We start from the raw sequence: 24,711 nt of genomic DNA, 5'->3' as shown, positions 1-24,711 counted from the left end.
TCCCTATGATGACGGCTCCGTGTGAACAGAAGAAGCCGTCTCCCGTAGCAACCAATCAAATCGGCTCTTTTTACTTTGTAATCTGTGGTACAAGCTGGAATTTCATTGGCTGCCAGGGGCAAAGGCTTTACGCGCCATTTTTTAGACTAAGGATACTGTGAAATCCGTAAGTAAAAAAAATGTTGTAGATATGTAATTTATGAGTGGTTACATTGTGTCAGATGTAAAGAAATAAGGATGTGGGGTAAGTGAACATTGCACAGAAAACAGTATTAATATCCCTAGGTTTGGCTGAAATAATGGAGAGATTTAATATATATGTATACTAGCTGAGTACCCAGCGTCTACCTACCTAAACCTTGTGGGAGAGGAAAAGCAATAATGAATCTCTCTTCCTCATATTGGACCTTGTATCACGTCCTCCTATCTTGTTCTCAAAATCCCAACCTCATTTCTGTCCTCATATCCCCTCCTCATAACCTCCTCATATCCTGACCTTATATCCCATCCTCATAACCTCCTCATATCCTGACCTCATATCCCATCCTCATAACTCATCCTCATATCCTGACCTCATATCCCATCCTCATATCCTGACCTCATATCCCATCCTCATATCCTGACCTCATATCCCATCCTCATATCCTGACCTCATATCCCATCCTCATATCCTGACCTTATATCCCATCCTCATAACCTCCTCATATCCTGACCTCATATCCCATCCTCATATCCTGACCTTATATCCCATCCTCATAACCTCCTTATATCCTGACCTCATATCCCATCCTCATAACTCATCCTCATATCCCGACCTTATATCCCATCCTCATAACCTCCTCATATCCTGACCTCATATCCCATCCTCATATCCTGACCTTATATCCCATCCTCATAACTCATCCTCATATCCTGACCTTATATCCCATCCTCATAACCTCCTCATATCCTGACCTCATATCCCATCCTCATAACTCATCCTCATATCCTGACCTCATATCCCATCCTCATATCCTGACCTCATATCCCATCCTCATATCCTGACCTCATATCCCATCCTCATATCCTGACCTCATATCCCATCCTCATATCCTGACCTTATATCCCATCCTCATAACCTCCTCATATCCTGACCTCATATCCCATCCTCATATCCTGACCTTATATCCCATCCTCATAACCTCCTTATATCCTGACCTCATATCCCATCCTCATAACTCATCCTCATATCCCGACCTTATATCCCATCCTCATAACCTCCTCATATCCTGACCTCATATCCCATCCTCATATCCTGACCTTATATCCCATCCTCATAACTCATCCTCATATCCTGACCTTATATCCCATCCTCATAACCTCCTCATATCCTGACCTTATATCCCATCCTCATAACTCATCCTCATATCCCGACCTTATATCCCATCCTCATATCCCGACCTTATATCCCATCCTCATATCCCGACCTTATATCCCATCCTCATATCCCGACCTTATATCCCATCCTCATATCCCGACCTTATATCCCATCCTCATAACCTCCTTATATCCTGACCTCATATCCCATCCTCATAACCTCCTCATATCCTGACCTCATATCCCATCCTTATAACCTCCTCATATCCTGACCTCATATCCCATCCTCATATCCTGACCTTATATCCCATCCTCATAACTCATCCTCATTTCTGTCCTCATATCCCATCCTCATAACTCATCCTCATATCCTGACCTCATATCCCATCCTTATAACCTCCTCATATCCTGACCTCATATCCCATCCTCATATCCTGACCTTATATCCCATCCTCATAACTCATCCTCATTTCTGTCCTCATATCCCATCCTCATAACTCATCCTCATATCCTGACCTCATATCCCATCCTCATAACTCATCCTCATATCCTGACCTTATATCCCATCCTCATAAGGCTAAGTTTCCACTTGTTTTTTTTTCTGGCAGTTTTTGGATATCTGCAACTGCATTTTTTTTAGCCAAATTCAGAAGTGGATCCATAAGGAAGAAGAAGTGTAAGTCCTTCCTTTATATGTTCTATTCCTTTTGAATACATTTCTGGCTTTGGCTCAAAAACTGCAGTGGCAGATCTCCAAAAACTGCCAGAAAAAAACCAAGTGGAAACCTAGCCTAACTCATCCTCATATCTGGTCATTATATCCCGACCTAATATGCCATCTTCATATCCTGTCCTTATATCCCAACCTCATTTTATCCTCATATCCTGTGCTCAAATCCCGTTCTCATATCCTATTCTCAAAATCCAAAACCTCATATCCCATCCTCATAACTCGTCCTCATATCCCATCCTCATATCCGGTCATTATATCCCGACCTCATATGCCATCTACATATCCTATCCTCAAATCCTGTCCTTATATCCCATCCTCCTATCCCAACCTCATTTTATCCTCATTTCGTCCTCATATCTCAACCTCATATCCTGTTCTCAAAATCCAAATCATCATATCCCATCCTCATATCCCGACCTTATAACTTGTCCTCATATTCCATCATATCTGGTCATTATATCCCATCCTCATATGCCGTCTTCATATCCCATCCTCATATCCCATCCTCATATCCCATCCTCATATCCCATCCTCATATCCCATCCTCATATCCCTTCCTCATATCCCTTCCTCATCTCCCTTCCTCTCGTTCCATCCTCATATTCTGTCCTCATATCCAATCTTAACTCAACTCAATTCTGTAAGCTAGAACAGCATCAGACAAATTACACAGGAAGATTTGCCTATTAGCCAGGCACGTTTTCTAGAACACACAGACTGACATCTTGTATGATACACATGAGCGTGCGTGCCGTTCAGATGTCAAGGGGCTATAGATGTGTGCCCCACCGGTACCTAGGGACTCTGACTTTTGGGACCTCACCACAAGGTAACGGATGCAATCCGATACCGGGACACCACAGTTACAATACCTGTATCGGGGCTTCGCAATGGACGGTTCTTTTCACCACGTTGTGCGGCCATATCGTACACTGAATGAGAGGAAAGACTGGCGGGTATGTATTATATGAAAGCATTAATTTACTAGGCAAAGGCGGCACAATTCTGTCATGACTTCTAGAAAGGAACGTGTCTAACAGGTTTGGTAAAGGGTGCCAAATTTCCTAATGTTGTCTGTCATATTTAGGCCCAATTTCGTCTGTCAGGGCATACCGGGAGTTGTAGCTTTGCAGCAGCTGAAGGCTGGAGAACAGTCCTTAGTGCTGTGTTTCCCAACCAGGGTGCCTCCATCTGTTGCAAAACTACAACTCCCAGCATGCCCGGACAGCCTTCAGCTGTCCTGGCATGATGGGAGTTGTAGTTTTGCAACAGCTGGAGGCACCCTGGTTAGGAAACACTGCCTTATGGTATATTCACATGGAGACATTTTTGCACCAAAATATTCTTGAGAACATTCCCACGTTAGTCTGCAGAAGAGCCAGGGTCTAATGAAAGTGCCCTAAATCTGTCGCGTGTGACAAAGTAAACAGGTGACATCATAAATCATGTGGCGGTGACTCAGGCGCTGCCGGGAGGACGAGCCATATATGCACGGTCATGTCTTAGTCATACACATTCTGTGATTTCTGAGCTATCTCAGCTTCTCATATGTGTCCTAGATTTTCAAGAAATGGAGAGTACAACTGTGGGCAAAAGTTGGTGGCCGCTGCCAAAATACTTTGGCGGTAGAACCGCACGGTCTTGCGCCGTCACCATTGAGGCCAAAAGACTGATAGCACAGCACAGTAGATCCTTTCAGTAGATCACATCACAGTAAGATGTCATGAAATCAGGAAACCCAATATTGGGAAGAATAATTCAATACGAGAAAGAAACTACCTGGTCAGATTTATTTCTATCACTTAATACATTATATTCATTCAGTTAATTGAATCCAACATTAACAAGTCCTGAGGAATGCCAGGATTATTCTGGATTACTGGATCATTACATACAGTGACCCCCCCCGACCTATGATGGCCCCGACATACGATAATTTCAACACGCGATGGCCTCTCAGAGACAGCATCAACATACGATGCTTTTGTATGTCGGGGCCATCGCATAAACGGCTATCCGGCAGCGCAGACTGCTTCAGCTGCCACCGGATAGCCATTTACGGTGCCCCGTGTGGTCCGCTGACGATCACTTACCTGTCCTCGGGGCTCTGGCGCGTCCTCTTCGGGATCCCCTGCATCGTTGGCTCTCTCCATCATCGTCATCACGTCGCTGCGCACGCCGTCCTGTCATCCAATAGGAGCGGTGTGTGTGTGTAGCGACGGAGAGCGAAGATGCCGGGGAAGCAGAGGCCTTGCCGGAGCGTTGGGGACACGACGACAGCGATGGAAGGCAACATCCAGGGCAGCGGTGATGAGCGGTGACGGTCTGGAGTGGCGGGGACAGGTGAGTACAACTTCCAATACCAGTGGTCTTCAAACTGCGGTCCTCCAGATGTTGCAAAACTACAACTCCCAGCATGCCCGGACAGCCAACAGCTGTCCGGGCATGCTGGGTGTTGTAGTTTTGCAACATCTGGAGGTCCGCAGGTTGTAGACCACTGTCCTATACTTTACATTGCACGGATCCCTCAACATACGATGGTTTCAACAAATGATGGTCTGTTTGGAACGGATTACCATCGAATGTTGAGGGACCTGTGTGTGTGTGTGTGTGTGTGTGTATGTATATATATATATATATATATATAATATATATATATACATACACACACATATATATATATATATATATATATATATATATATATATAGTAAATTTGAGTAGCTGTATTAGTCCAGTGATGTAGATGCAAAATCAAAAAATCTTGCGGTATCTTGTAATAACCTTTTTTATTGGACTAACAGAATTTTATAGAGACAAACTTTCGGGATTCCTCCCTTTATCAAGTCTAAAGCAAATCTAAGCTCACAAGCAAAAGACGCAGGTTACATGTCACAAATATGAAGGGGTTAAGACAATAGAAGACAAAACTTCTTATAACCTGTGCTGGATTGTCTTCTCTTTTGCATCTCACTATATCCTGCTTAATTACCAGTCTCTCCCCTGCTCCCCCCTCCCCTTTTTCTTATCCTTATCCATTAAGTCTATGCGGGAGATTTTTGAAAACCTGTCCAGAGGAAACATTGCCCATAGCAACCAATCAGATCGATTCTTTCATTTTTAACAAGGCCTCTGCAAAATGAAAGAAGAGATCTGATTGGTTGCTATGGGCAACTGGTGAACTTTTCCTATGGACAGGTTTTGATAAATCTCCCCCTATGTTCCTATAGCTAAACAATTTATGGCCTGTCTTAGTGTGAATTCTCCACATCTATTGTCTTAGCTCCTGCATATGATGTATGTTGCCTATGTATGTATGTATGTAACCTCCACTGTTCAAAAAAATAAAGGGAACACTAAGATAACACGTCCTAGATCTGAATGAATGAATTAATCGTATTAAATACTTTAATCTTTACATAGTTGAATGCGCTGACAACAAAATCACACAAAAATTATCAATGGAAATCAAATTTATCAACCCATGGAGGTCTGGATATGGAGTCACACTCAAAATCACAGTGGAAAACCCCACTACAGGCTGATCCAACTTTATATAATGTCCTTAAAACAAGTCACAATGTGTGTGGCCTCCACGTGCCCGTATGTCCTCCCTACAATGCCTGGGCATACTCCTGATGAGGTGGGGGATGGTCTCCTGAGGGATGTCCTCCCAGACCTGGACTAAAGCATCCGCCAACTCCTGGACAGTCTGTGTTGGATGGAGCGAGACGTCCCAGATGTGCTCAATCGGATTCAGGTCTGGGGAACGGGCGGCCAGTCCATAGCATCAATGCCTTCCTCTTGTAGGAACTGCTGACACACTCCAGCCACATGATGTCTAGCACTGTCTTGCATTAGGCGGAACCCAGGGCCAACTGCACCAGCATATGGTCTCACAAGGGGTCTGAGGATCTCATCTCGGTACCTAATGGCAGTCAGGCTACCTCTGGCAAGCACATTGAGGGCTGTGTGCCCCCCCCCCCCAAAGAAATGCCACCCCACACCATTACTGACCCACCGCCAAACTGGTCATGCTGGAGGATGTTGCAGTCAGCAGAACGTTCTCTACGGTGTCTTCAGACTCTGTTACCTATGTCACATGTGCTCAGTGTGAACCTGCTTTCATCTGTGAAGAGCACAGGGAGCCAGTGGCGAATTTGCCAAACATCCTGCACGGTGTTGGGCTGTAAGCACAAACCCCACTTGTGGACATTGGGCAATCATACCACCCTCATGGAGTCTGTTTCTGACCGTTTGAGTGGACACATGCACATTTGTGGCCTGCTGGAGGTCATTTTGCAGGGCTCTGGCAGTGCTCCTCCTGCTCCTCCTTGCACAAAGGCAGAGGTAGTGGTCCAGCACGTTTCTTGATGTATTGGCCTGTCTCCTGGTAGCTCCTCCATGCTCTGGACACTACGCTGACAGACACAGCAAACCTTCTTGCCACAGCTCGCATTGATGTGCCATCCTGGATGAGCTGCACTACCAGAGCCACTTGTGTGGGTTGTAGACTCCGTCTCATGTTACCACTAGAGTGAAAGCACCGCCAGCATTCAAAAGTGACCAAAACATCAGCCAGAAAGCATAGGAACTGAGAAGTGGTTTGTGGTCACCACCTGCAGAACCACTCCTTTATTGGGGACGTCTTGCTAATTGCCTATAATTTCCACCTGTTGTCTGTTCCATGTGAAATTGATTGTCAATCAGTGTTCTTCCTGAGTGGACAGTGGGATTTCACAGAAGTGTCATTGACTTGGAGTTACATTGTGTTGTTAAGTGTTCCCTTTATATTTTTGAGCAGTGTGTGTGTGTGTGTACATATATATATATATATATAATCTAGTAGCAATAGAAAAGTCTGTGCCAAATTATTGTCATTTAAAAATACAAAAAAAATAAACTATATAAAATTTAGATTTGTCCATAAGAACTTGGCTCTAAAAATAAAAATAAAGTTTTGCTCTTGTCTAGTGGTCTTCAAATTTTGGGCCTCCAGCTGTTGCAAAACTACAACAGCTGAAGGCTGTCCGAGCATGCTGGGAGTTGTAGTTTTGCACCAGCCATAAGTCTACAGTTTGGAAACCACTGCTTTATTCTGTGGCCAAGTTTATGAAAGATACAAAATAAATGTGATGGATTCCAAGCTCTAAGATGACTCCATCGGCTAAACGTTGCCTGTCTGGGTCTTCATCTGTCGGCCTCGCTCCTTTGCCCAGTACTGGGCCCGGAAGCTGACTCTGTCTTGTGAGAAGTCTCCATTGAATTCTATCTCCACTTGGCTTCCCAGAGATTCCCAGTAAAATAAATGATTCCCATGGAAGGCGCTGGACTTTAGTGTCTTCATGTCACGAATCTGAAAAGTATAACACAGAAAAAACGACAAATCAGAATGGGCATTTCACTGTAAAACTCTTGTATTACTGAACACTGTACTGACCGGCTGTCTGGTAGCGCCCCCTACAGTACAGGGAGGTATTACATGTTCTGTACTCTTTACCTGTATTACTGAAGTGTATGCACTGACTGGTGTCTGGTAGCGCCCCCTACAGTACTGGGAGGTATTACATGTTCTGTACTCTTTACCTTTATTACTGAAGTGTATGCACTGACTGGTGTCTGGTAGCGCCCCCTACAGTACAGGGAGGTATTACATGTTCTGTACTACTCCTTTACCTGTATTACTGAAGTGTATGCACTGACTGGTGTCTGGTAGCGCCCCCTACAGTACAGGGAGGTATTACATGTTCTGTACTCTTTACCTGTACCAGGGTTAGCTGCTCCTTTGGACACCAGGTGAGGGCGGCTCCATGTTACTTTTTTAGGACACTGTGTACTGTACAGGACCCTGAAGAAGCTCCTGTCCTCTACATAGACAGTGATTACAGCTCCCAGCAGATCTTTATTACTTTTATATATAAGAATTTGCTTTATCTGTATCTACTTATTCCTCTTTAATCCTCATTGTTTCCTATTTTTGGATGACATTTTGGTGGCTTCAGAACCAATTACCAGGTTTCCTTAGAGTTATGGACCCAACATACAAAGGTTTCACCATAAAATGGTCGTCCTGGAACCTATTAACATTGTAACTTGAGGGACCACTGTATTTACTTCCAAAAAAAATGTAAACCCCCACCTATGTTTTGTCAAGGTGTTTTATAAGACCCTGATATCAATGAGTGCAGTTACAGGAATGATGCCAGCCAATCCAGTGTCTCAGTAATCCCCTACTGTCTAGTGCCTTGTTATAGGAGCAAATACTGCAAGCTACCTGCATTGACTTCTTCAGGTTAGGGATGTGGAACAATTGAGCACAACTTTTATCCCAGTTCCAAGACCACAGTATGTCCTACATCTATGACCGGTCTACATCATTGTACCTATCTGTAAATCCCCACTAAACATACTTGTGCCAACTCACCAGGATATAGTTTGAGTCTGTCTGGTTGTGTCCAGAATTCAGATCCATATATAACGCATGGATAGCTATGGTCATCGTAGGGGGGACATCAATAAAAACACGACATGCAGGGGACACGGACTTTGGTTGTACAGGATTCTTTATGTCGCCTTGCATCCCAAAAAGTTGGATATCACAGTCTGAAAGAAGCAAAAAATTTCAGGAGATGCAAAGACAGCAGAAATACTTGGGCCCAAGTGCCCCTGTGTCACAAAAGAAGACACCATTATTAAAAATAGCATGTGTTATGTGGGGGCCTGTAACAAAATTGCAGGAGCTGAAAGTTTTGGCCCAGCACAAGAGGAGGCACAGCATGACACTAGAGTGATCCCCAGTAAAAAACAAGATTCATGCTCACCTGGAGCGGTTGTGCACAAGTACTTAAATTGAAGAGAGTGTAGTGGGTGCAGCTCCCTTAGCTTCCTTGTTTGTTCCGGGCAAAGGGTATGGAACAGTAGTCCAAAATAAAACAAGACTGCTAAATATGGAAGCCCCACACCAAGGTATTCTTCAAGATGTCAGTAGTTCATTACAGGAAATGGACAACGCATTTCAAGACTCGATCCATCCCTACATCAGGTACTCATTTAAAGGGGTACTCCGGAGCAAAAAAAATTTTTTTTAAACTAACTAGTGCCAGAAAGTTAAACAGATTTTTAAATTACTTCTATTTATAAATCTTAATCCTTCCAGTGCTTATGAGCTGCTGTATGCTCCACAGGAAGTTCTTTTCTTTTTGAATTTCTTTTCTGTCTGACCACAGTGCTCTCTGCTGACACCTGTGTCCATGTCATGAACTGTCCAGAGCAGGAGAGGTTTGCTCTGGGGATTTGCCCCTACTTTGAACAGTTCCTGACATGGAGAGAGGTGTCAGCAGAGAGCCCTGTGGTCAGACAGAAAAGGAAAAAAACTTCCTGTGGAGCATACAGCAGCTAAGTACTCGGAGGGGATAAGATTTTTATATAGAAGTTATTTACAAATCTGTTTAGCTTTATGGCACCAGTTGATTGAAAAAAATGTAATAGTTTTTAATCGGAGTACCCCTTTATTATGTTACCTAGACCACTCTCATCAAAGTCCACACCTGTCACTGATACATGGGCTCATTTAAATTACCTTTTGAGGCATGGATACTTCTGCAAAATGTTAAAATGGGATGCCATTGTATCTCTGCACAGACAAACACAGGTCTCATTGATTTCAAAGGTCCAAACCAAGCCAGCTAGGGACTCTGGGCTTGCATTTAGGGGGCGGAGCGTGACGTCACACGGGGGCCGAGCCAAACATGCTCCGGGGGCTAATGCTAACGGGGTGCTGCTTGAAAGATCACGGGGGTCCCCAGCGGCAGGACCCCCATGATCAGGCATCTTATCCCCTATCCTTTTGTATAGGGATAAGATTTCTTAGCGCTGGAGTACCCCTTTAAGGAATGGCCACCACCTTTATCCTCTTTCCCCAATGCATCTATACATCAAGCTACAAGAAAAGGGCAAAAAGGAGAAATGTTTTCCAAGGTTTCCTTACAGAAGAAAGATTGGACATGGCTGCTTTAATACCTTGGTGGTAGACCTCTGTGGCTGATCTGCTCCAGTATGCCAGTGCGATACCATTCCCAGGAAGAATCTGGCGCTGTCTCACTGTCAGGGTGTTCGATCTCGCAATCACAGTGACTGCAGAGAGCCGGGTACATGACTTTCTCCACATGGCTCTGCCATAAAATAACACCAGTTCCCCTATATTCAATAAAGAAGAAAAAACAATATGTTTTATATGATATATATTTTAATCAAGAAATATAATCAAAAAATAAAACATATAGGGGGAGATTTATCACAACCTGTCCAGAGGAAAAGTTGCTGAGTTGCCCATAGCAACCAATCAGATCGCTTCTTTCATTTTTGAAAAGGCCTGTGAAAAATGAAAGAAGCGATCCGATTGGTTGCTATGGGAAACTCAGCAACTTTTCCTCTGGACAGGTTTTCATAAATCTCTCCCATAAGGCTTTGAGGTCTTCTCTTAAAATGACACGGCAAGTGTTATTATTGTAAGAACTAAAAAGTGGACACATTTCATGGTGTGCAGTTTAGCCATTCTTTTCTAGGAACACCCATTTGACCCAATACAGTCCATGCCAAAATAGTGAGAACCAAAATAATTCTTGTAGGCGCCATTGAAGAAGCCTACCGGCTGTGCAGTTGAGCGAGCTTGACAGGACTTTGACAACAACCACCTCTCCAAGTGGACGTCCTATTGAGAATACACAATCTTTTTCAAGAAGACCAGTAGTATTTATTACTCCAGATGCGTTCAGGTAGAGACGCCCACATATACCTGCATGAGACAATGATACTCGTGAAGAGGAACATCCTAAGGAATCTAACTGCACTACAGTAACCACATAGACATATATTAGATATTTTACATTACTTTGCAACATCTATATATATTGCTCTGCTGTAGTGTACTCCGAAAAGTTCTTACTTCCTTTACTATTCGGTCAAGACCAAACCCAATGGTGGACTTCTAGTGAGGCGTTTTAGACCTAGACAATGGTAGATGTCATCAGTCCATTCAAATCTAACAGTTCAGATCCAGGATGAGTTGGCATCAAATTCTTGTAGATCTCACCAATAAATGCATTGAGTATACGTTTTGTCTCGTCTAATAAAATCGGTTCTTCTCCGCTGGCCATACTTAACCTAATTCCTTCACACTGGTTAAATTTGACCCTCCTATTGGACCAGGATTAGACCACAGAAGACCAGATGGAGGACAGTAATCTGAAGGACTATGGCAATATCGCCAATATATCTACCTATTTCCTATTATTTCCAAACCATTCCATAAATGTTAAAGGGATACTCCGGCCCTAAGACATCTTATCACGCCCTGCCCCCACTATGCAAGTCTATGGGAGGGGGCGTGACAGCCGTCACGCCCCCTCCCATAGACTTGCATAGCGGGGGTGGGGGGGTGACGTCACACGGGGGCGGAGTTGTGACGCCGCGATACTCCGGCCCCGTGGTCGGCACCTGGCAGTTTGTGAGCTGGCAGCGCGGTGTGTAGCTCAAATAGGTGGGTGCTGAATGCAAGATTGTTGAAGTCCCCAGGGGATAAGATGTCTTAGGGCTGGGCTTTTAAACTCGAAAGTCATGATCAGATATAGAAGAGATTAAAACACATTTACCATTTTGGGTTTCATCATCCATAAGAAGATCTCCTGGTCTTTCAGACATTTGTCGAGCTTTAAAATGAGGTCTCTGGTTAGGGGCAGCAGATGTTAGAGGTGTCACCAGTAGGGTACGTGCCACTTCTGGTGGTGACGTCTGTGTGTCAAGGGGTTGGCAGGGATTCCCTGAACATCCTCTCAGGGTTATGGGTTTTGGGGAGTTCAGGCAGAATGTGGGGCTCACTTGCTGATGTGTCTTAGAGTTTAAGCAAAATTCTTGACGTCTCTGAATGCCATTTCCACATGTAACCGAGCACTGCAGATGAGAATACATTAGCTACATTGAGTTTACTAGTTAACCATATCCCAAAATAGGCTCCTATTCTTCCTAATAATGTAGGGATATTTGCCTAGTGCTAAGTCTTATAGTAGCTACATACCTGAGTCCAGGCCCCTACATCCCATGTGTAGAAGCAGCTGGCAATAAAACAAGGGATAACAGACAGAGGTCTCTCGTGAGATGGACAGGATGATGCATTCACTTCCTTCTCAGCTCCAGCCACTGTCTCCATACATGATACCTTCTGCTTGGATATTCCGTACCCACAAGCTGCAGAACATGGGCTGGCTTCTACCACTCGCCACCTTGTAGTCAATAAGAAGACAATATTTAGCTTCACACAATATCTACATAGGCTGAGGCTACATGGAGACATTAGAGACATGTAGCCGGATGAGCCTTTATTCCCTTGTTGTTATTTTGAGTTGGTAGCCCCGAAGTCTTGTTGTTTGTTTTGGATTATTCCAGCCTTACTGGCCAACCATGATGAGTGCCGACTAATGCTCAGACAGCATTGCTATGTCTGCATTCAGATTGGTATATAAGGGCAATACTGTAGCTTATCTGGGTCGTCAAATAGTGTTGAGCATGAATTTTCGTAATGCAAATTTTAATCACGAATATCGGCACTTCACAATTTTGCGAATATTTAGAATATAGTGCTATATATTCGTTATGACAAATATTGTTGTTTTTTTCACTTGCAAATTGTTATGCAAATTTCCCATGCAAATTTTTATTTATTTTTCAAAAATTTTCCCATAAAAAATTTTTAAGCAAATTTTAGCATGAGAAAAAAAAGTGAATGAACATAGCGAATATCGCGAACATAGGACGAAGAATCGTCAATATATTTGTGAAATATCGCAAATTCGAATATGACCCCTGCTGCTCATCACTAAAAATGACCAAGATTGGTCCACCTAAATCCAAAGTGGAAAATTTGGCCAGACTAGAGGGGATGAATAATTATCACTTTTCACTCCATTCACACAACTGTACTGAAGTGACTAAGGTCAGGAGTCAGTGGAGAAAAAATATCGGACACCAGGATGGACCATGAAGAGGTTGGAGCACAACTGCTGTGTGAACCTACTATGTTTTCACAAAACTTTTGTTCAGACCCCCCACCGATCTCAAGAACGATGAAGTCATGAGATCCAAACAGTTTATCCCTCCTCTTCCCGGCTGGCTGCTCCAACCATCTTGCTTCAGGAACCTGGCTTCATAGACTTAGGCCATGTTCACACAGCGGAATTTCCAAGCAGAATCCGGTGAAAAAAATTCAGCTTGGAAATTTCGCTGTTCTCAATGGGATTCTGCTGCACCGTGCACACAGCGGAATTTCCATGCCAGATATTTCGGCTGCGGCAATTCCGATTCAGTCGTCAGCAGAAACAATAAACAAATTCATTCTTTCTGTAGAATCTGCTCAGAAATGCATTTCCCTCTATGGGTACGTTCACATGGAGGAACCTTTGCAGAGAATATGAACAGACATCCTGCAAATAGCTAAGACCGCTCGGAACTGCGCCTTCTCCTTAAACTGCAATCCGGGCAGATTCAGATGAAAGCTGAGGCAGAGATTGGAAGGTTTTCTGCAACGGAATTTTCGTAATGGCTTCTGCTCGAAAACTCCACTGTGTGATCGTGAGCGGCCCTAACCCCAGTGGTATATACTAATTGCATATACCTCGCGCGTTTACTGGCAGACATTACTCACATTTTCCACTGTGTGAACATACCCTTACTTTAAATTGGTATTCCGGTAAAAAACAAAGGTTTTCAAATCAACTGGTGCCAGAAAGTTATACAGATTTGTAAATTACTTCTATGTAAAAATCTTAATCCTTCCAGTACTTATCAGCTGCAGTATGCTCCAGAGGAAGTTGTGTGGTTCTTTCCAGTCTGACCAAAGGTGCTCTCTGCTGACACCTCTGTCCGTGTCAGGAACTGTCCAGAGCAGCATAGGTTTGCTATGGGGATTTGTTCCTGCTCTGGACAGTTCCTGACACGGACAGAGGTGGCAGCAGAGAGCAGTGTGGTTAGACAGGAAAGAACTATACAACTTCCACTGGAGCATACAGCAGTTAAGTACTGGAAGGGTTAAGATTTTTACATAGAAATAATTTAAAAATCTGTTTATCACCTGCTGTATGCTCCAGAGGAAGTTGTGTAGTTCTTTCCTGTCTGACCACACTGCTCTCTGCTGACACCTCTGTCCGTGTCAGGAACTGTCCAAATCCCCATAGCAAACCTCTCCTGCTCTGGACAGTTCCTGATACGGACAGAGGTGTCAGCAGAGAGCACTGTGGTCAGACTGGAAAGAACTACACAACTTCCTCTGGAGCATACAGCAGCTGATAAGTACTGGAAGGATTAAGATTTTTACATAGAAGTAATTTACAAATCTGTATAACTTTCTGGCACCAGTTGATTCAAAAACATTTGTATTATCAAGTCAACATTATGAAATAACAATTGCCAGTCTGTAAAACACAAATGTAGAGCACCTCGGGGGGCATGGTTGCTGGTTGCAGGGTTCTTGTTCTTGAGGATGAGGTAGGTGCTGACATTCAGTATCTGCGACTATTATTTCTTCACTTACTTCATCCTGGGGGACTCGGGTGCAGTATAGAACTCTCTGTAAGATCCCCCCTCCACAACTTACACTACAGGATCCGGCTTTATAGTGCCACCTGGAAAAGAAGATGGCATTACATGTTGCAAGATGCAAAAAATATATATATATAATTAGCCACTATTGCTTCAGACTGGAACATGAAGTAGCCTCCTGACTGCTACCATTGCCAGCCATATTGACTCATACAAAGCTGTTTTATTCAGTCATCTAGTCCAGTGTTTCTCAACCAATGTGCCTCTAGCTGTTGCAAAACAGCCTTCAGCTGTCCAGGCATGCTGGGAGTTGTAGTTTTGCAACAGCTGTAGGCACACTGGTTGGAAACACTGATTTAGTCCCCTTTCCTTCCTAATTAATACCTTATAGGTTCCAATCACCTTTTAAAGGGGTTACCCAGGAAAAAGCTGGCTCCAGAAAGTTAAACAGATTTGTAAATTACTTCTATTAAAAAATCTTAATCCTTTCAGTACTTATGAGCTGCTGAAGTTGAGTTGTTCTTTTCTGTCTAAGTGCTCTCTGATGACACGTGTCTCGGGAACCGCCCAGTTTAGAAGCAAATTTCCATAGCAAACCTCTTCTACTCTGTGCAGTTCCCAAGACAAGCAGAGATGTCAGCAGAGAGCGCTGCTGCCAGACAGAAAACAACAACTCAACTTCAGAAGCTGATTATTATTGAGAGGATTAAGAAAGGATTTTTTTAATAGAAGTAATTTACAAATCTGTTTAACTTTCTGGAGACAGTTGATATATAAAAAAAAGTGTTTCAGTCATTTTTAAAAGTGTTTGACACATCACAGGGACATGTCAAAATGTCTGGGTCTGGGTGTTCAGTCCCCTACCAATCTCTAACCTGTAGAAGCTTTCAGCTGATCGCTTCCCTCCCGGGCTCGCTGTCTTTTTCCGTCTTGCTGTAGGACACACACTCCATGAACTTAGGCGTAAGTTCACACAGCCGTTGTGTTCCAACTCGTTCAGGGTCCGTTTGGTTCTTTTTTTTTTTCGCTGAATGGACCCTAAACTGGTTGCAGCAGAAATGACACTGCAGGGTCCCGATGGATCCCATTGACTTGAATGGGGTCCATCGGGTGTCTGGTATTATAGGGGAGTTGAGAGCAGTATGTGTTTTTTTTTTTCTCCGCTCACTTCCCGTCCTTCCTATGAACTGACCGACGGAGCTTTCTTTACCAAAGTACAAAGGTCGTGTGAACTTAGCCTTACAGTAAAGCCGGTTTCCTGCAGCAAGACAGAAAAGACTGTGAGCCAGGGAGTGAAGCGATCGGTTGCAGGCTTCTCCCTGTGAATTTTAGACAATGGTAGGTGTCTGAACTAGAGATGAGCGAATTTACAGTAAATTCGATTTGTCACGAACTTCTCAGCTCGGCAGTTGATGACTTTTCCTGCATAAATTAGTTCAGCTTTCAGGTGCTCCCGTGGGCTGGAAAAGGTGGATAGAGTCCTAAGAAAATCTTTCCTATGACTGTATCCATCTTTTCCAGCCCACCGGAGCACAGGAAAGCTGAACTAATTTATGCAGGATAAGTCATCAACTGCCGAGCCGAGAAGTTCGTGACGAATCGAATTTACTGTAAATTCGCACATCTCTAGCCTGAACACCCAGACTCTGGCCGATAAAAACTTTTCACGTCAAAAGTTTAATAGCTGGACAGTCGTTCCTCCCAATTCCCCCCTATACAAGCATGCTCAGTTTGGTTGAGCCTGAATGCATAACATTGGGCATCGAAGTTAAGATGCTCGATCCCTCCTTCCACAGTCGGGGGACCCTTGTACACATTACACATTTTTCTGTTACCACTACGGGTTTGGATTACCTTTCTCTAATGTGTATAGGGGCCTTAAAGGGGTACTCCGAGTGGAATTATTATTTTTTTTTTAAATCAACTGGTGCCAGAAAGTTAAACAGATTTGTAAATTACTTCTATTAAAATATCTTAATCCTTCCAGTACTTATTAGCTGCTGAATACTACAGCGGAAATTATTTTCTCTTTGAAACACAGAGCTCTCTGCTGACATCACGAGCACAGTGCTCTCTGCTGACATCTCTGTCCATTTTAGGAACTGTCCAGGACAGCATATGTTTGCTATGGCAATTTCCTTTTACCCTGGACAGTTCCTAAAATGGACAGAGATGTCAGCAGAGAGCACTGTGCTCATGATGTCAGCAGAGAGCTCTGTGTTTCAAACAGAAAATAATTTCCACTGTAGTATTCAGCAGCTAATAAGTACAGGAAGGATTAAGATTTTTTAATAGAAGTAATTTACAAATCTGTTTAACTTTCTGGCACCAGTTGATTTAAAAAAAAAAAAAAAGTTTTTCAGCGGCGTACCCCTTTAACTTCTTTTCTGTCTGACCACAGTGCTCTCTGCTGACACCTCTTTCCATGTCAGGAACTGTCCAGAGCAGGAACAAATCCCCATAGCAAACCTATCCTGCTCTTGACAGTTCCTGACATGGACAGAGGTGTCAGCAGAGAGCACTGTGGTCAGGCTGGAAAGAACTACACAACTTCTGGCGCTAGTTGATTAAAAAAAAAAAATAATAATAATTCCACCGGAGTACCCCTTTAAGGTTGGCCTCATCCCAAGAGTCTGTACTGGGATCCACTCTCCACAGGCAAACAAGAATTTGAGGAATCAATTTCAGGATGATGGAAAGGAGGTGGTGGGGCAAGCAAGCATCAGGTTCAACTATCTCAGGTGGTTAGAGCTGTGGTGGAGTCAGTCAGCAGCAGAAGGGTCGCCCGTTTTATGCTTTTTGATGTCCAGCACCAGGTTGCACCGAAAAACTGTGAAATTTATGGAAAATTGTACAAACAGGATACAGAAGCCTAATAGCCTACACCAGTGGTCTCTAACCTGTGGACCTCCAGATGTTGCAAAACTACAACTCCCAGCATGTCCGGACAGCCAACGGCTGTCCGGGCATGCTGGGAGTTGTAGTTTTGCAACATCTGGAGGTCCGCAGGTTGAAGACCACTGGCCTACACATTTCGATACAGAAGACTCTTAGTCATGGCATGTCATGTTGCAATGACAAAGGGTCTTAAGAGCCGAAATGCGTAGTCTAATATGCTCTGTATCCTGTTTTACAATCTTCATATGTCACAGTCTTTTTAAATACAACCTGGTGCTGATCATCTTCTAACTTACAAGTGTTTGTTCCGGTGGGGGACGCAGCCTGCCAGCCTGTGTGTCAATGAGGAAAGTAGCTGCCTGCTGTTCCTCTGGATCAGATACTACATTTTGGGCTTTGTTATGGGCCTTTTTTGCCTGACCGTGACGGGAATCATTCAGAATCATTGTAGACAACTTGTTAGAGGCGTAACTTGTAGCTTTTGGGCCCCCATACAAAATCTGCAACAGGGGCCCCATATGCCTTTTATAATACTGGTCTCCTAGGGGGCAGATGTGCCTCGGGGCCCCATTAAAGGGGTAGTCCAGTGGTGAAAAACGTATCCCCTTTCCTAAGGATAGGGGATAAGGTTGAGATCGCGGGGGGTCCGAGCGCTGGCCCCCCCCCCCCCCCCTGCGATCTCTCTGTACGGGGGCCAGGCTCTCCGGCCAGATAGCGGGTGTCGACCACCGCACGAAGTGGCGGCCGACAAGCCCCCTCAATACATCGCTATGGCAGAGCCGGAGATTGCCGAAGGCAGTGCTCCGGCTCTGCCATAGAGTTGTATTGAGGGGGCGTGTCGGCCGCCACTTCGTGCAGGGGTCAACATGCCCCCTTCCCGCGGGCTGTCAGGGCCCCCTACAGGAGATCGTGGAGGGCCCCAGCGGTCGGACCCCCCGCGTTCTCAAACTTATCCCCTATCCTTAGGATAGTGGATAAGTTGTTCACCACTGGACTACTCCTTTAAGCACCAGGGCCCCGGGGCGACCACTACCTCTGCACGCCCTATAATTACTCCCCTTGTATTCTGAGCACCATTACCGGACAGGACAGGGCTCCGTGGCACACTCTCTTGTGGAATTTGGACGAGGGATTCGGCTGCACTTGGAGTGAGGTAACCGATGGGTGATGTTGTTCTCCTTCCTAACACAAGCCACAGACAGAGGTATTATTCCTCCTCCACAAGTCACAGGACAAGGGGACAACTCCTTCAACTCCCATCTATATGGGGAAAAAATAGGAAAACTATTAGAATTAGGAAACAAATGTAATTCTAAGGTCAGTGCAGAGTTTGTAGACACAACTAGGACTACTGTAACGTTGTGCACCAATAACTAGATAGTCTAAAGATACAACCAATCTGTCAACGAGCCTGCGCCAAAGTAATACATCTGGTATATAACACAAAAAAGAAAAACAGAAAAATATTCAGCGCACCACTAAGAAGTAATAGATGACTGGAAGTTCACTTCAGGTTTGGAGAGCAGGGCAGGCGAGCAGCGGGCCGGAAAGTAATATCGAAGAGGGCAGAAAAGCAGGGGCCTCCAGCTGCTCCAAAAGGAATTGAGGTGTAGTAGATTAAAACTTCACTTTTAAGTCATATTGTTAAAACCAAAGGATATACATGGTGTGTTCTTTTATTCACCATGGATATCCTTTGCTTTTAACAGTATGAATTAAAAGTGAAGTTTTAATCTACTACACCTTCATTCCTTTTGGAGCAGCTGGAGGCCCCTGCTTTTCTGCCCTCTTCGATAATAAATCTGGTGCGTTCTTAGAATGTCCAGTCTAAGAAGAGATTTCGGCGTTGCACATTTAAAAAAAAATGTTCTCCTAGCCTCCTGACAGCTACCATTACCTGACATACAGTATCAACTCATACTCATACATATTCTGTCATCTAGTCCAGTGTTTCCAAACCAGTGTGCCTCCAGCTGTTGCAAAACTACAACTCCCAGCATGCTTGGACAGCCCTTGGCAGATTTTTTGCAGTTTTGAGAATTCCGCATGGAATTTCCACAGAATTTGTGCTGAATTTCTGCAAAATTTCTTGCGCTCGACACACAGATTCCAGACAGAATTCAGGGTCCCATTGACTTCAATGGGACTCTGCTCGGGAACTGTTGATTCTTTTTACCGAATCCAGAATGCAAAATTTCAACTTTAAAGAAGTTCTCCATATGGAAAAAAATACAAAGTTTTACAGATCTGTAAATAACTTCTATATAAAAATCTTAATCCTTCCAGTACTTATCAGCTGCTCTATGCTCCACAAGAAGTTGTGTTCTTCTTTCCAGTCTGACCACAGTGCTTTCTGCTGACACCTCTGTCTATGTCCGGAACTGTCCAGAGTAGGAGCAAATCCCCATAGCAAACCTCTCCTACTCTGGACAGTTCCTGACATGGACAGAGGTGTCAGCAGAGAGCACGGTGGTCAGACTGGAAAGAACTACACAACTTCATCTGGAGCATACAGCAGCTGATAAATACTGGAAGGATTAATATTTTTATATAGAAGTCATTTTCAAATCTGTATAATTTTCTGGTACCAGTTGATTTGAAAACATTTGTTTTCCACTGGAGTTTCCCTTTTAACCATCTTTTTTGCAATGAGTATAGCAGATTACAGCACCAAAAACCGGACACTCAGGATCTTGATGGGATGTGACTTTATTGGCTCCCCATTGTGCTTTCTCAAGAGAAAGGCAGTTTGTTGCCGAAACGTTGCACAATGGGGAGCCAATAAAGTCACATCCCATCAAGATCCTGAGTGTCCGGTTTTTGGTGCTGTAATCTGCTATACTCACTGTATGTATTTCGGGACTGACATTTCTGGATGATTACGGACACAGCGGTGAAGTCCAGTGCTGTCTCTTCACCTTTTGTCTATTTTTTCGCAAGCTCGATAAGTGGAGACAATGGTCCTCATTTACTAAGAGTGTTGTGTAGGTTTCTTTGCGGGTTTTAATTCCCTACAATTATTTTCCACGGTATTTACTAAGGTTTTCCTACATTTTCCACTTTCCCTACATTTTTTTTTTTTTTTTTACACATGCTCTGATCTGTGGGGTTTTCCTCAGCTCAAATCCACCACATTTTTTGTGGAAACCTTAGTAAATATGTTAACGTTTTTGTGAAAATGTCGGGAAACACGCCCCTTTTTTGAGACCACGCCCCTGTTTCCCGGCAACCACGCCCCCTTTTTGGGTTTTCTTAGCAAAATGGAGAGTTAGTCACGTTTTTTTTTCAATTCTGGAGCAAATTCTGGCACAGACAGAATTTCTGGCGCAATGCGACGGAATCTGGCGCACAACCCGACAAAAACATGTCGGGTTTGCAATAGTAAATGAGGGCCATTATGTTGCAAATGATAAATCCCCCCCCCCCCCCCAAGTTTAAACATTTCAGTAATATGGTTGAAAGCAGCAAATAAACAATGTAGCACATAAGACTCCATTACTCTGGAGGGCAGCTCTGAGGTTGACATGGCCTGTGCTGTGTCTCTGGCTTCAAAGTTTGGTTACAGTTCTCCTCCGAAGTCTCCTCTTTGGCATGGAAGTCAACACAAACGTAGCGGAGCTCTGAAATACCTAAGAGGGTGATGATATTATAGTTATATTATTGCATAAAGTTTCAAAACATTAAAAAGAGAGACCACTATGCAAAAAACATAGACCACTATCCAAAAAGAATGTAGAAGTCTCTGTCCTCAGATTAATTCTTGGCAGCTTCGAAGATGCTTAGATAATCTTCTCTAAGGATCCTGAAAGATGTTATTCTACCTAAAGTATGAGGAACATGGTTGTTCATAAGTATTTGTATATCAGTCTAAAAAACTCCAGGATAGCCCTGAAGACCCAGCCAGCACCCATAGGCCTTGTCATTTTAGGATAGGTATTTCCTGAATGGGAACTTCAGTGAAAAGAAGTGGAAAACAAATGTTTTCAAATCAACTGGTGCCAGAATGTTAAACAGATTTGTAAATTACTTTTATTTCAAAATCTTAATCCTTCCAGTACTTATCAGCTGCTGTATGCTCCAGAGGAAGTTGTGTAGTTCTTTCCAGTCTGACTACAGTGCTCTCTGCTGACACCTCTGTCCATGTCAGGAACTGTCCAGATTAGAAGCATGTCCCCATAGAAAACCTCTCCTGCTTTGAACAGTTCCTGACACGGACAGAGGTAGCAGAAGGGAGCACTGTGGTCTCTGTAGTGTACAGCAGCTGATAAGTACTGGAAGGATTAAGATTTTTAAATATAATTTATTTACAAATTTGTTTAACTTTCTGGCACCAGTTGATTTGAAAACATTTTTTTCCCACTGGAGTTCCTTCTTAAGCTAAGGGTGGACCTATTCTCTGATTTCTTCCAGTGGGCAGTGGTACATGAGCCTAAAAAAAGACATCCAAGGACATCTAGAGTGAATGTCAAGACATTCAGGCAATAATAAATACCTGTGCCACAAGTAACCGAGCAGTCACCCTGGACCGGACTCCACACGTAAACATCTGGTCTGCTGTAGGAGGTGTTCAGGAGATGGATATCTTTATTTACTGTAGGTATAATCTGGTATGGCAAGAAAACAACCAAAATGTACAGGTGAAACTTGAAAAATTAGAATATCGTGCAAAAATCTATTTATTTCGGTAATGCAACTCGTCTGCGGAAGGAAGCATGAAGTGCTCCAAATACTAGTATACGAATGTGTTGACCCTGGACTTAAACGAGTACTCCGAACGCTGGAGCCGGCAGCTTTTGACATCATAGCTCCGCCCCTCATGATGTCACTTCCCGTCCCTTCAATGCAAGTCTACGGGAGGGGCATGACAGCCATCATGCCCCCTCCCGTAGACTTGCATTGAGGGGGTGGGGCGTGACATCATGAGGGGGCGGGGCTATGACATCACGAGTTCCCGGCTCCAGCGTTTGGAACAGTTTGTTTCAAAGGCTGAGCAGCAGAGTACCCCTTTAATGAAGCACAGTGGTCCAACACCAGCAGATGACGTGGATCCCCAAATCATTTACTATATTGGGGATTTGGGGTTTTCATGAGCTGTAAGCAATAATCATCACAATTATGACAAATCCCGGCTAGAACGGTCTTGCTTTGCAAGTAATGAATCTCTCTTATTTATTCGTTTCACCTTTTAGGGTAGGTTCACACGCAGATTTTATGCGCAGGATTTGTAAGCTGTGCTCAGTCATTTAGTTTACATTGAAATCTGCAGCAGAAAATCCTCTGCATCAAATCCTGCGCATCAAATCTGCATACGTGAGAACATACCCTTAAGTTACTGAAAGAAATGAACTTTTGCGCGATATTCTAATTTTCCAAGTTTCACCTGTAGTTGACATAACGTAGAATATCCCTCTTTGAGCTTCAGCTGGACATGATACTCACTCTATCCCAGCCAACAGGACATACGCTGATCACACACTGTACCAAGGTGGTTGGCTTCTCCTGCCCTAAGCAATGAGAGTCTTCAACGATGGCCTCCAATCTAGACTGCACCTGCACGCAGGAAACCTTCCGCTCGGCCAGGCCCGATCCACAAACTGCTGAGCAAGGACCCGGCTCCGACACTTCCCACCTGCAAGGAAAAAAGATTTGATATTACAAAGGAAGAGAATTCTGAATATATTTAGTCACTGCACCTTGGTCTCCATTATTCTGCCCACCAATCAGGTCTGTACTCATGGCTCAGGTCCTGCAGGAACACATGGGGAACTGAGTTCCTGCACTTTTTCCACAACCGGATCACTGTTCCCATTACCAGGAGTCCTGCAGGACCAGCCCTTGAGTGGAAACCTTGGGTGCATTGCCAGATGTTTTTGTCCCAGGACTTGACCCCTGTCTGTACTCCTTTTTTACTTTCATAACTTTATGGATGTAGCAGGAAGAGACCAAAAGGGTTAAATAACCAAAGAAGCAAGAGGGGCAATAGACTTAGTTCCTCCATTGTCAACACGTAAAGATGCCCTACCAGCCAACCATTGCTGCAGCCATTCTAGAAGAAGGGGGTTTAACAGAACTTAAAGGGGTACTCCGGTGGAAAAAAAAAAATTTTCAAATCAACTGGTGACAGAAAGTTAAACAGATTTGTAAATTACCTCTATATAAAAATCCTTAACCCTTCCAGTACTTATCAGCTGCTGTATGCTCCACAGGACGTTGAGTGGTTCGTTTCAGTCTGACCACAGTGCTCTCTGCTGCCACCTCTGTCCATATCATGAACTGTCCGGAGCAGGGTAGGTTTGCTATGGGGATTTGCTCCTACTCTGGACAGTTCCTGACACGGACAGAGGTGTCAGCAGAGAGCACTGTGGTCAGCCTGGAAGGAACTACACAACTTCCTCTGGAGCATACAGCCGCTGATAAGTACTGGAAGGATTAAAGGGGTTATCCAGGACATTTTATATATATGTATATATATATATATATATATATATATATATATATATATATATATATAATATATCTATATCAACTGGCTCCAGAAAGTTAAACAGATTTGTAAATTACTTCTATTAAAAAATCTTAATCCTTTCAGTACTTATGAGCTTCTGAAGTTAAGGTTGTTCTTTTCTGTCTAAATCCTCTCTGATGACACCTGTCTCGGGAACCGCCCAGTTTAGAAACAAATCCCCATAGCAAACCTCTCATAAACTGGGCGCTTCCCGAGACAGGTGTCAGCAGAGAGGATTTAGACAGAAAAGAACAACCTTAACTTCAGAAGCTCATAAGTACTGAAAGGATTAAGATTTTTTAATAGAAGTAATTTACAAATCTGTTTAACTTTCTGGAGCCAGTAGATATATATAAAAAGTTTTTTCCTGGATAACCCCTTTAAGAAGTCATTTACAAATCTGTTTAACTTTCTGGAACCAGTTGATTTGAGAAAAAAAATGTTTTCCACTGGAGTACCCCTTTAAAGAGTACAGATACTTTTGGATTTTTGTTTCTACCATGTTAGTGTTATTGTAGATAATGATATTGTGTCGAGCAGTGGCCCTAGATGTTGCAAAACTTCAACTCCCAGCATGCCCGGACAGCCAACGGCTGTCCGGGCATGCTGGGAATTGAAGTTTTGCCACATG

At 43.7% G+C, this 24,711-nt stretch overlaps 1 protein-coding gene and 1 long non-coding RNA gene across 5 annotated transcripts in view; one reads left to right on the top strand and one right to left on the bottom strand.

Moving 5' to 3' along the window:
- The first annotated feature begins 33 nt into the window (after window positions 1–33).
- LOC130291373 (uncharacterized) lies at window positions 34–23,640 on the top strand. Its single transcript, XR_008847910.1, has 3 exons — window positions 34–166; window positions 21,986–22,168; window positions 23,032–23,640. It is a non-coding gene; the product is annotated as an uncharacterized LOC130291373 (long non-coding RNA).
- The window catches only part of ADAMTS13 (ADAM metallopeptidase with thrombospondin type 1 motif 13), an 86,611-nt gene continuing 68,848 nt past the window's right edge, over window positions 6,949–24,711 (bottom strand). For 3 of the 4 annotated variants that reach the window (XM_056540050.1, XM_056540047.1, XM_056540049.1), the window contains 11 exons: window positions 23,015–23,204; window positions 22,068–22,179; window positions 21,075–21,204; window positions 18,656–18,835; window positions 14,575–14,760; window positions 12,162–12,366; window positions 11,740–12,037; window positions 10,737–10,883; window positions 10,109–10,285; window positions 8,514–8,692; window positions 6,949–7,445 (listed from right to left, as the gene is read on the bottom strand). In XM_056540050.1, the coding sequence (XP_056396025.1) occupies window positions 7,257–7,445; window positions 8,514–8,692; window positions 10,109–10,285; window positions 10,737–10,883; window positions 11,740–12,037; window positions 12,162–12,366; window positions 14,575–14,760; window positions 18,656–18,835; window positions 21,075–21,204; window positions 22,068–22,179; window positions 23,015–23,204 (1,993 nt within the window). In that variant the 3' untranslated portion in view covers window positions 6,949–7,256. The remainder of the gene's footprint in view (window positions 7,446–8,513; window positions 8,693–10,108; window positions 10,286–10,736; window positions 10,884–11,739; window positions 12,038–12,161; window positions 12,367–14,574; window positions 14,761–18,655; window positions 18,836–21,074; window positions 21,205–22,067; window positions 22,180–23,014; window positions 23,205–24,711) is intronic. The other variant, XM_056540051.1, reaches the window with a different exon arrangement.

The sequence above is a fragment of the Hyla sarda genome, chromosome 9 (assembly GCF_029499605.1).
Source record: "Hyla sarda isolate aHylSar1 chromosome 9, aHylSar1.hap1, whole genome shotgun sequence".
Lineage (NCBI taxonomy): Eukaryota > Metazoa > Chordata > Amphibia > Anura > Hylidae > Hyla > Hyla sarda.
The sequence above is the reverse complement of the archived record's forward strand: the minus strand, read 5'-3'. Positions and strand labels throughout refer to the sequence as shown.